Source organism: Panicum virgatum, chromosome 2K, assembly GCF_016808335.1.
Source record: "Panicum virgatum strain AP13 chromosome 2K, P.virgatum_v5, whole genome shotgun sequence".
NCBI classification, from domain to species: Eukaryota; Viridiplantae; Streptophyta; class Magnoliopsida; order Poales; family Poaceae; genus Panicum; species Panicum virgatum.
Genome location: NC_053137.1, coordinates 15,282,257 through 15,293,436, shown reverse-complemented (window position 1 = coordinate 15,293,436; position 11,180 = coordinate 15,282,257). Strand labels below are relative to the sequence as shown.

Sequence of the window (11,180 nt, the reverse complement as noted above, 5' to 3'; positions counted from 1 at the left end):
TTTGCTTTGAATTCTAACCCTGGGATCTAATCCTTTAGGCCCAGATGGAAGCAGCCTTTCAAGCACGGCAAGAGGCGGCAGAGGAGAGGTGGAGGGCCGAGCGGGATGAGATGCAGCAAAAATTGGATCAAGCTCTAACATTTATGCAAAGCCTGGGCTCGGCGATGGGTGTTTCGCCTCCACAATTCCCTTCGGCCCCACTTGTTCGTCGGGCAGAAACTCCTACCGTAAGTGGCTTTGACTCCTATCGAGTTTCATTCGTCTTAGTGACTTAGCATTAATCTAGAATGAATGCCTGTAACTCAATTCTTATGCCTAAGTTTGAATATATATATATATTCGCTTATGTGCAGAATCAGTCGGCGGCATCCAATTATGGGCCAGTGAATCCTGACTTCTCGCCTCCGGTGCAGCAGCCTCAGCAGTTTGTGTGGCCACCGCCTCAATGGGTGGCTTGGATTCAGCAGAAGCAGCAACAGCACCCGTCACCACCATAGCAAGGTTAGTCGTAGATGACTACATGGCCGCCCCCGCCGATGTGGCCGCAGCATTCACCACCGCCGCCGCCGCCGTCGGCCCCGTGAGTTGTATGGACTTCATTTCTAGGGACAAGCTTTGCACTTGAACTTGTATGGACTTTGCCATATGAACTTGTATGGACTTGACTTAAACTTGTGGTTGTTGATGAACGATACTAGAGTTTATTTGTATCTGTGCATTTCTGAATAATATTGAATGCCTGCGATGCTTATTTGAAATGCATGCGATGATTATTGTGATATATGTGAAATGTTTGTATTATTTGGGGTACCACATACGTAATAAATAAAAAAAATACAGAATCAGTGATCTTTGCCGTGTGCATTGGCCTAGGCACACGACAAAGTGACCATCTTTTGCCGTGTGCAATGGCCAAGGCACACGGCAAAGATTGAGCCTTTGCCGTGTGCCAGGCCCATGGGACACACGGCAAAGGGCAGCGCCACATCATCCTGCCACCCGTCCATGAAAGATTGACGTGGGTCAGCTAGGGCACACGGCAAAGCCTTTGCCGTGTGCCCGACATATAGCACACGGCAAAGCGGGCCTTTGCCGACGACTGTTTGTCGTGTGCCCTTTGCCGTGTGTGGCACACGGCAAACCCTTTGCCGTGGGTATTTTGGGGTTTACCGTGTGCTTCGGGCACACGGCAAAGTACCAGCCTCCCGTAGTGCACCCGTGGTGAATCGAGGACTCAAACTCGGGTGGGTAGATTTAACCACAAGGATCTTTACCAGTCACACTCAGTTCGCCAATTTTCACAGTCACTTTCTAAAATTTCCATCTAAAGCCTGAAACCATTTGTTTCATAGCATAGTTTGTTGCAAGTGTTACATAAATTCATACCCTCTTTGTTTAGAAATAATTAATAGTTGTTTGAGATAGAGATGGGCTAAAGAGGAATCTATTTTTATTACTATCTGCTATTTATAAGATGCATGTAAAATATAAAAATTATAATATTCTGAAACCGCTTTTGAAGAATTTTTTTTTACATTACCATTTTCATAAGTCATATTACTATATTAGAGTATTGGAAGAGATATGGATAACCAAAGTTTATTCGTACATGCAACTCAAACCGTGCTTGGTTTTTAACTAAAATGAATCTAGCAAATATGGAGAAGTCATCGCAAGACGTAAGAAAAGAGAAGTGAGTAATATATCTCAACTATGGCGTCATTGCTGCTATCAAGTGAGGACCATAGTCGATCTGGACGGTTTGCTAGGGATGAGTCTCCTCTGCAGTACTGCAGGGGACTCACCCGCTGATGTGTGGGCCCAAGTGCTGTGGAGCCCACACAACAATGAGGGAGAGTCCCTCTGCAGTATTGCAAAGGAACTACTTTCCGCTTGCTAGACACTAGGCACTTTATTGGACTATATATAAGCACAACCTCACATTTTTCCTTCTATGCGCTGTCCACATTCATTACCCAAAGGTCAGAGCATGTAACGGCCCATAGGATGCAATACACCCCTCGAGTACTTACCTTTTATTCTCCCACCGCAATTCCTTCCCCTTCCCCACCTAACACCATCATGCCGTGCAGCCTTCCCCCTCACTCCGCCTTATAAGATACATCTTCGGCGGTGGCGTGGCCCGCCTCCAGATTCTCCCACCCAATTTCTTTCTCTTCCCACCAAACACCATTATGCTGTGCACAGCCTTCCCCCTTCCTTCCACCTCACGAGAGACATCTTTGGTGGCGTCGTAGCACGCCTCCAGATCCACTCCCCCCACCCCTTCCCTGCTCCCAACCCCCTCTTCAAGATCTACCGATGCCCTTCTTCTTCCAGTTCGGCCTGAGCTCTCCTGCCTCACAACCGCCGCAACACTAACCACGTCAACTCCTCTGCACCGCCGCCAACCACACCCACCGGTTGTCCTCCACCACCTGACCGGCGACGTTATCACCACCTGCCGCGTTCACCCCCCTAAGTAGGGCACTACCGAACCCTAACCTAGATCCATTGCGGGACAACTCACTGGAGGAGTTGGTGGCTGTCGAAGAAGCTCGCGGGATCGAGTAGACACTGGTCTTGATTTGTTCCTTTATTCTCTTTTTCCTTTTTTTTTCCTCCCTTTGCAGAATTTTAGAAATTGATTTGGCTGAGCACGACGGTGCAGAATCCCCCACAACTCACCGTGCACCGAGTGCGAAGATGAAGCCATCAGGTCCCGGTACTAAGAGGAGGAAGAAGTTAAAGGTGACCATGCCAAGAAGTGAGTCCTCGCTACAGGTGATGGATGTCGTGGAGGTAACCCTCCCCCGATCCATACCTCCAAGGCAGCAAGATGCTGCGCCACCACCTGATGCTAGGGGTGACGAAGAAGAAGAAGGTGTTGATCACATCAGCAGCCTCCCAGATGCAATCCTCGGCGACATAATCTCCCTCTTATCCATGAAGGAAGGTGCGCGCACCCAAATCCTGTCCTCCCGGTGGCGCCACTCTTGGCGCGCTGCCCCTCTCGTCCTTGACGGCTCCGAGCTCGTCACTCCAATGGACCTTAGAACTGATGAGAAGGTCCTCGCCGCTGACGACAAGGCCCTCACCAGCACAGTCTCGCTCATCCTCTCTACCCACTCGGGCCCCGGGCGCCGCTTTTGCATCCCGGCGCACCACCTCTCCGATCGAGCCACCACAGTCGACTCCTGGCTTCGCTCTCCGGCGCTCGACAACCTCCAGGAACTTGATTTCTGGGATGATGGGATATATGGGTATCTTCGGCAGTTTGCACCGGTACCCCCACCGGCATCTGCTTTCCGGTTCTCCGGCACCCTCCGCGTTGCTACCTTCGGCAAATGCCAGCTCCCAGATGGCTTGGTGGAAGGGATTCACTTTCCCAACCTCAAGCAGCTCGGCCTTGAATATGTCAATATCTCGGAGGGCTCACTGCACGCCATGATTTCCAGCTGCCCCGTTCTGGAATGTCTGCTCCTTCACCTCAGCTTTGGGTTTAGCTGCCTCCGGATAAGCTCCAGCAGCCTTAAGAGCATCGGTGTGGGTACTAATCGTTATCGTAACCAGCCCCAGTTACGGGAAATCATCATTGCTGATGCGCCGTGTCTTGAAAGGTTGCTTTTTCTTGAACCATACATGTCGATCAGTGTATCTGTGATCGCAGCACCTAAACTTGAGACCTTAGGCTTTCCCACTGATGGGATTGATGGGTACGATCCTTTCAGAATCGAGTTTGGGACGACCACCATTCAGGTAGCTGCAGAATTCTTGTTTCTTTGCCATCAAAGGCTGCTAACTTGCATTTTCTGGTATAGACCATCTGCATTTGCTGATAGCTTTATGTTTTGTTTAATGCTTGGTTTAGGAATTGCAAGTCATTAACATGACCACGGTGGTGCGCAGTGTCAAGATTCTAGCTGTGAGATCAATGCATATAAATCTTGATATGGTGATTGACTTGATGAAATGCTTTCCATGTCTGGAGAAGTTGTACATAAAGGTGATAGTTCTCCACTAAACTAGAGCCTGTAATGTTCAGCTTTTCTTCTAATTGACATGCCGTTGTTCCAATCCTTGTTCCAGTATGGTTGATTGTTTTTTCCCTATTTTTTTCTGTAGCGTTGTATTTCAAGGGATATGAATCGGTGGTGCCGCAAGCAGAGGCAATTCATTAAGTGCTTTGACATCCACCTAAAGACAATAGTGCTGAAGGAGTATCGAGGCACCAGATCACAAGTCAACTTCGCCTCGTTCTTTCTACAGAACGCAAAGAAGTTAGAGTTGATGACACTTGAGGTTGACAACAGAGTTGCCAACTGCGCGTTTTTCGCAGAACAGTATGGGGTGCTTCAGATGGAGAAAAGGGCTTCGAGGACTGCTCAGTTACAATTTACAACAAAAAGATGTCGCCGTGATGCACATGTCAACCATGTTCGTGATTTAGCTATAACCGATCCCTTTGAGTGTAGATGTTGAGACATTGGCATTGGCTTTTGCCCTTCCAAGATTTTATTGCCTATCTCATGTTATTGTGTTTTGTGCAAACAATTACTTCTGGTGCATATGGTGTTTCAGATATTTTGTTATCCTCGAACCATGAAATACTTTTTTTAGAAGAAATGCTCACTGTTTGCTTTAAGTATTTCTTTTCTATAAATAATAAAGTACAGAACTATGCACAGTAAAAGAAGATTGCTTGTCCTTCTTTTTTTTTTAATTCAGATGCCTTAAGAGCAAGAGCAACAACACTACTAGATTTTTCTGTTGTAATGAATCATCCAATGTGCCTTCGTAAGTTCTCAGAAAAGTCTTGCTATTAACAATCATGATTAATTATTATTGTACAGCAATGCATAATTATATAAGTGAATTGAGTTCTTCTAGTTACAGGTACAGTCTTACAGATTATCATGGTGCTTTCTACTGTGGTGCGGCTGATAAGTTTATATCTCAACAAAAGAACCAGAAAATGATGTATATTTCTCGAAGTTTACAAAATGTGAATATCGCATTTCATGTCAAGCTAACATGAAAACAATTTACATTTAACATTCTTTAAGTTTACACGCTTTGACACCTCCCACATGAGGATACCACTGCTACAAAAACGATACGTAGGAATGCCCATTAGCTGGCCCGCGAGGGGATGTTACACTACATCTCCAATCAATACTCGAATAGATGGCAGATGCAGCCATGTATGACAAAAGTAGCGGCACCTTTGCAAAGCCACCTCACGAAAGGCCATTACATTGGGAGGAGAAAATGTCTGCGCAATTCTGAGACAGCATTTGGGGCATGACCGGCAAAGCAGGCTCCCGACGGCCAGGCTTGTGAGGTGCAGGAGTTGTTTGTTTAGTTTCCGTTTTTACGCAGCCAAACCAACAAGCGAATTTGTTTGGATACCTGCACAACTAGCGCGCGCACTTGCTTTTTAACTATCTGCACGCTTGCCAAGTGCTCATCCTGCAGCACGCCAGCCTGGCTCGCCGGGTACGACCATTTTCTACGTTCCTCCGGAACCAGTCTCGTGGGCATCTTTTTATGGATGGCAGCGGGTCAGGTTCGAGGTGGGTATCCGCAGGTTTCGAGTTTGCAGGTTTCGCATTCCATTTCTAGTTTAGACCCGCATATTTGCGAGTTCGGGTACCCGAAATTGTTCGGTTCGGGGCATATCCCTAAATTAATCCGCGAAGCTTCTCACCCCGACACCCCCATCCTCCCTGCCTCCCTCCAGCCCGTCGCCACAGTGGTGAATCAAAATGAGCACGCCAAGAAGTTGTATTCTACAGGTAATCTGGCAATTCAAAGGCAAGTAATATAGCTCAAAAACGTTGTCCAAATATTTACAAGCAAGGTGAACTAAAAAAATTGAATAAAGCAACACAAAGTAGAGTAACTGGAAGAGCTATTTTTGAAAATTTAAAGTACATATTCAAAGGGGTCTGACAACTCATGGATGTCTCTGGGGCAACTGAAATAGTGAGAAGTTGTAAATTCAATCTGAGCAGCACTAGAAGCCCGATTCTCTAACTGGAGATGCTTGCACTGATTTTCAGCCCCCATCTTGTTTCGCACTTGATAAGTTTCAGCAACAAGTTTCATCGACTCCAGCACCCTCGAATTCAAAATAAAGAACGAGGCAATGTCAACATGTGATTTATTGCCTGTATAAAAGCCCATCACTATCCTCTTCAGATGGAGGTCAAGGCATTCTATCCGATCTAGGGTTTTATCGGCCTTCGTGTTTTCCATGCCCGACGTATTTGTCTGAAAAGAGAAAAGGTTATAAAAAGTTGATCTATCAACATTTCTTCATATGAAGGAAGATGCAACAGTAATGCAGTAAACAATAGTGAGTGAAACTTGAGCAGCGAAGCCGAAATTGTTGTTACCTTTATGTACAACTTCTCCAAGCATGGAAAGCACCTCATGAAGTTAATAATCACATCCAGGATAAGATTAGAATTTAAGAGGGCTAAGACCCTCACGGACCTCATCACGGTTGCCAGTCTAATGAGGTGCAGTCCCTGAATTGCGTACGGGTCAATAAGGATTATAGCACAACAGACAGAAAAGGGCACGTATATAATCACCAATACCTGAAAAACAGTGGCACCGAACTCAAATCTGCCGATTTTATCCGTGAGGCGACCCAGCATCTTCAATTTCGGCGCTGAAATTACTGAGACACGCATGCCATGATCTCCAAATGTTCCGCAATGGAGCAGTGTTTCAAGACACGGGGTGTCCTCAAGAATGAGTTCCTGCAGCATGATCTGAGTGCCTGGGAGATCAATGTAATGCACGGCGAAACAGCTGAGGCTCCGGGAGTTGATCCGGAGACGGCGGAAGCCGTAGTTGTATCTGAGCACCAGGCTGGTCAGAGCAGGGCAGCCAGCGAGCATGGCGTGCAAGGAGTGCTCGGAGACGGTGACGCCGCGGGGTGTGAGATGCCGGAGGCTGGGGAAGTGGGCCTGGCCGGCAGCCGCGTCGGGGAACTGGCACCAGCGGAGCGTGAGGTGCCGGAGGGTGGGCGAGAAGCGCTCCAGGGCGGAAGGCTCCTGGAGGCGATCGAGGGCCGGGGACCGGAGCCAGGCGTCGAGGCCGGCGAGCGCGAGGTTGGAGACGGCGAAGCGGCGGGCGGGGCCCCGGTGCGCGGAGAGGACGCGGGAGACGGCGTCCTCGTCGGCGTCCTCCGCGCCGCCGCGGGTCGCGAGGTTGAGCGGCGCCGAGAGCCAGAGCGGGCGCCACCGGGCGGAGAGCGCCTGCGTGCGCGCGCCATCCTTGGTGGGGAGGAGCGAGATGATGTCGCCGAGGACCTCGTTGGGGAGAAGGCTGATCAGATCGGGGCCGGGGCAACATCATGTCACAACTTCCTACCACGAAGCAACAGTTGACAAAGGCTGTCCTCTCTACCTCTTGTGTTTAACTCTTCTGTATCTGTTCATGGACAAGCCAGATCTCCTTGCAGCCCGATCATGACCCTCCATCTTGTCTCCATCATGTCGCATGCTTCTGGGCCTCTTCCAGCCATCAACCTTTACCTTTAATGCACATAAATAAAGCTTAGTTTGTATAAACACTTGCTAGTTGCTACCTTAGTTTGTAAATGCTTTGCTACCAGGAGGTACAAAAACAACTCTGTACAGTCTATGGGTGCATACCTTTAATGCAATTCTCCTCGAGTCGCATACACACTCCTTTAGGATCTTGAGTTCACACTCATCTACCTCATGCTTGCTAATTTCTTTGCCTGCAAAAAAGCAGTTAGTAAGAACCTAGCTTCATAAAAAATGCAAACTACCAAAAGAAAAGAACATGCGGAATACCAAGGAGCTCCTCCATGTCCTTAAACCGCCCAACGTCATACTGATTCACCAAGGACACTGCATATCCAGACCGTCCTGCACGTCCAGTCCTACCCACCCGATGTACATATGACTGCATTCAGTGTGGCATAATAAGATATAAAGCCAGATGAAATCTAAAGAGTTGAACTTTTCGTACATTCATGCTACAAGCTATAGAATACACACAAACTTGGTCACCTAGAAGTACAAAAGAACCAAATGATACCTTAGGACTGGGAATATCATAATTAATGACGACATCAACTCCTCGAATGTCAAGACCACAGCTTGCAACATTTGTGCAAGTAATGATGTTACAACCTTTTGATTTGAACCTATTCAAAGCACCTAGTCTCTTATCCTGGCACAAAAAATAAACAAAGATCATATGATTTGGAAGGATTAATTCAAACATATAATATAACTATGAAATAGAAACATTACAAAACTGAATGAGCAAATAGATTTGCACATCTACTCAAATAAAGTGAACCTGACTCATTTTGCCATTGATGAAGATGGCTTCAAAACCAAGATTTCTTAGCATGAGAGCAAGAAGCCTTGACGTGTAACAGGTTTCTGTAAATATCATTACCATGCTCCCTGGCACCTTGTTCAGAATGTAAACAAGACAGCAATCCTGAAATTCGCATAAACAAGATAATTGATAAGGAAAAACTACAGGAAACACCGAATTTATAGCAAATATGGAATGAAGTCATGAAATACAAGAACTTGATCACATTTAGCAGATCTGGATAATTTTTTTTGGACAAAGTTCCAAAAAGATAGCATGCAAGAACTAAACATGACTCTTTACTTTCACAAGTAAAATAATATCTAAATTGATTTTCCATTATTAATAAAGGCAAGAGCAAGAATTATATCAGTAGCAGTTTTCAGATAAAGGAGAAAAATATTACATTTGCTGACTGCCCACAAGTTTATTCTTCAATAGTAAGCATGTAATTCTATTTGTACAATAATAAATGCTGTAGAACAGCACTAAAACTTAAAATTCAGGTTGTAATAGTATGGGTAAAAGATACATAAAACAACAGATAGCAAGAGCAGAAACTACTTAAAGATGATAGATCACAGATATATGCTTGCAATATGAATAAACAAGTACAATTATGATAGTGTACAAACCTAATATATGAACCACACGAAAAGGATTGATAACGTGAACTGACAAAAGAAGAGGCAAAATCACCTTGTCATCTGCAGGAACTAAATAAAACTCTTCTCTAAGTGTATCCACTGTAGAGTATTTGGAAGATACTTTGAGCTAGTTTAAAAGAAAGTTGTGACCATTAGTAACAAAGAATAAAATGGAACATCAAAAGGCCAAAATTTACTGATAAAATGAAAACTGAATGAAAGGAAAAGATACAATACCACCTTAACAGGATTCCTGAGACAAGCACGTTGCAGTTTCTTCACCTAGATACAAAGAAAAATACACTCAGTCTATTAAAAACAAATATTAAAGTCAAGACTAAAAATTTATAAAACTAGGTCATGATCATATAAATCTGGCAAGAAAATATTACCGTAGAATAAGCGTTTCTAGTTTTATCTGAAAACCAGTTTTAAGCAAGCATATTGTTAGGATAAACATGAGAAAATCATTTGTTACCATAAAAAAAATAATGCTGTGTAACGAATCGAATCATGAGCACAAGCTGAGAACAGTGTTGTAACAATTTGGAGTACTTAATGCTCTTAAAACTTTTAAAATGTTGTGTCATCCCAATCACGAGTACGACCCACAAACATTTTTTGCAACAATTTGGTGTGCTAGCCTTTGGCTCGCCAATTAAGAATAATAATCATAATTCAAGCGAGCAGTTTCATATGTACCCACCTTGTCAGTCATTGTCGCTGAAAAAAGGAAAGTTCTCCGCTCCTTAGGTATAATTTTTAGAATGTCATCAAGAGATTTTTCGAACTCCATATTAAGTAACACATCAGCTTCATCCAATACCTACCAAAACAAACAACCACACACAAATTAGAATCATCTGAAAATTTCAACAAGACAATTTAAGTAACCCAAAATGTGACCGATGTTCCAAGGAAGCAAGTATGTAGGAAAATATATCAGTAGAGCAGGTCAATCAAAAATTAGAATTAAGTTTTTCAACACTATGTAGTTAAAACAGAAAGGCCTATACAAAATTAATCAAGGCCCCAGGGAGAACTGAAGCTAACCAATAAGATAAAATGGATTCTGACCCTTACATGATTTTACAAGTTGCTACAAAAGCCTTTGTTACTGTTTGTTTAGATAGAGTTAGAGCCTCTGAGAAGATTTCATGAGATAGATACTAGGAAAATATTGAGGAGTGCGCATATTTCCCATAACAAGTAGGTATAAGAGCATCTCCAGCAGTCTCCCAATAATCCTTTTCCAATAACTGGTACCGGGAGATGTCCCAATAGAAATTTTAGGATTATTGGGGAACCTGCTTCCCCAAAATTTTTTTGGGGTGGGGGGCGGGGCGGGGCTCCGTTGATTTTTCGACAATAGGGGAGGGGCTCGAGCTCAGCAAATGTTAGGAGTCGTTCGGGTTACTGGCAGTCAAATCATCGCGCAAGGCCCAATAACTACTTTTGTTCTGGAACAAAAAAATTTTTGTTCCCAAACAAATTTTTTATATTGCTAGAACAATTATAAAATGGTTCCGGAACAAAATAACAAATTTGACTGTAGGCCAGTTTGTTGGACCAGTTTAGACCCAACAACATAAAATATGTAGTAGGTGGCAAGTCTGCTGGGGTCACCCGCGTGACCCCAGCAGCGCCCCTCGAGCCCCGCCCACCCCACCGATAGATCCGCCACTGGATGCTGGAGCGCTCAGCAGCTGGCTAGAGGTATCGCGGTGGCAGCGAAGACAGATACATCTATCTCGAGGACGCCGGGGCAGTCATTATTTATATTAAGGCCAAATAATAGTCAGGCTGCTTGCCGATTTGGCCCAAGCAGCTGAGCCTCACCGGGGCTCCTATATGTCTTCCGAAAGATGAATAAACAACTTATCTATAAAGCCTACTAAATCTCAACTGATAACCCATTTAATATTTTACTGAAAAAATGTTGAACCAACATCTCAAAAATATTGAACCAATATTGAACTAGCATCTAAAAAATATTGAACCAACATCTCAAAAATGTTGAACTAGCATCTCAAAAATGTTGAACCAATTTTAAAAATGTTGAACAAATATTTTTCCTCTATCTTCTTCTCTGGTGCCGGCGGCTGGCGTGCGGCGGCCGGCGTGCGGCGGCCGGCAGGGCACGCAATGTGCGGAAGG

The 11,180-nt window shown here is 44.8% G+C and overlaps 2 protein-coding genes across 3 annotated transcripts; one reads left to right on the top strand and one right to left on the bottom strand.

The window, feature by feature from the left end:
* Positions 1-2,681: 2,681 nt before the first annotated feature.
* On the top strand, positions 2,682-3,988 carry LOC120695937 (F-box/LRR-repeat protein At2g29930-like). The gene has a single exon (XM_039979133.1). The coding sequence runs from the start codon at positions 2,707-2,709 to the stop codon at positions 3,886-3,888; it is 1,182 nt and encodes a 393-aa protein (XP_039835067.1). The 5' UTR covers positions 2,682-2,706; the 3' UTR covers positions 3,889-3,988.
* Positions 3,989-5,802: 1,814 nt separating this feature from the next.
* Positions 5,803-9,883, bottom strand: LOC120668572. Of its 2 annotated transcripts, none has more exons than XM_039948323.1 (11): positions 9,730-9,883; positions 9,264-9,305; positions 9,076-9,150; positions 8,455-8,499; positions 8,086-8,220; positions 7,839-7,950; positions 7,674-7,762; positions 7,426-7,553; positions 6,609-7,344; positions 6,402-6,536; positions 5,803-6,276 (listed from the first exon to the last, which is right to left on the bottom strand). In XM_039948323.1, the coding sequence occupies exons 1-11, from the start codon at positions 9,817-9,819 to the stop codon at positions 5,929-5,931; spliced, it is 1,935 nt and encodes a 644-aa protein (XP_039804257.1). In that variant the 5' UTR covers positions 9,820-9,883; the 3' UTR covers positions 5,803-5,928. The 2 variants fall into 2 exon arrangements, with proteins under 2 accessions (XP_039804257.1, XP_039804249.1); XM_039948315.1 differs by having other exon boundaries at positions 8,353-8,499; positions 9,730-9,882.
* Positions 9,884-11,180: the final 1,297 nt, after the last annotated feature.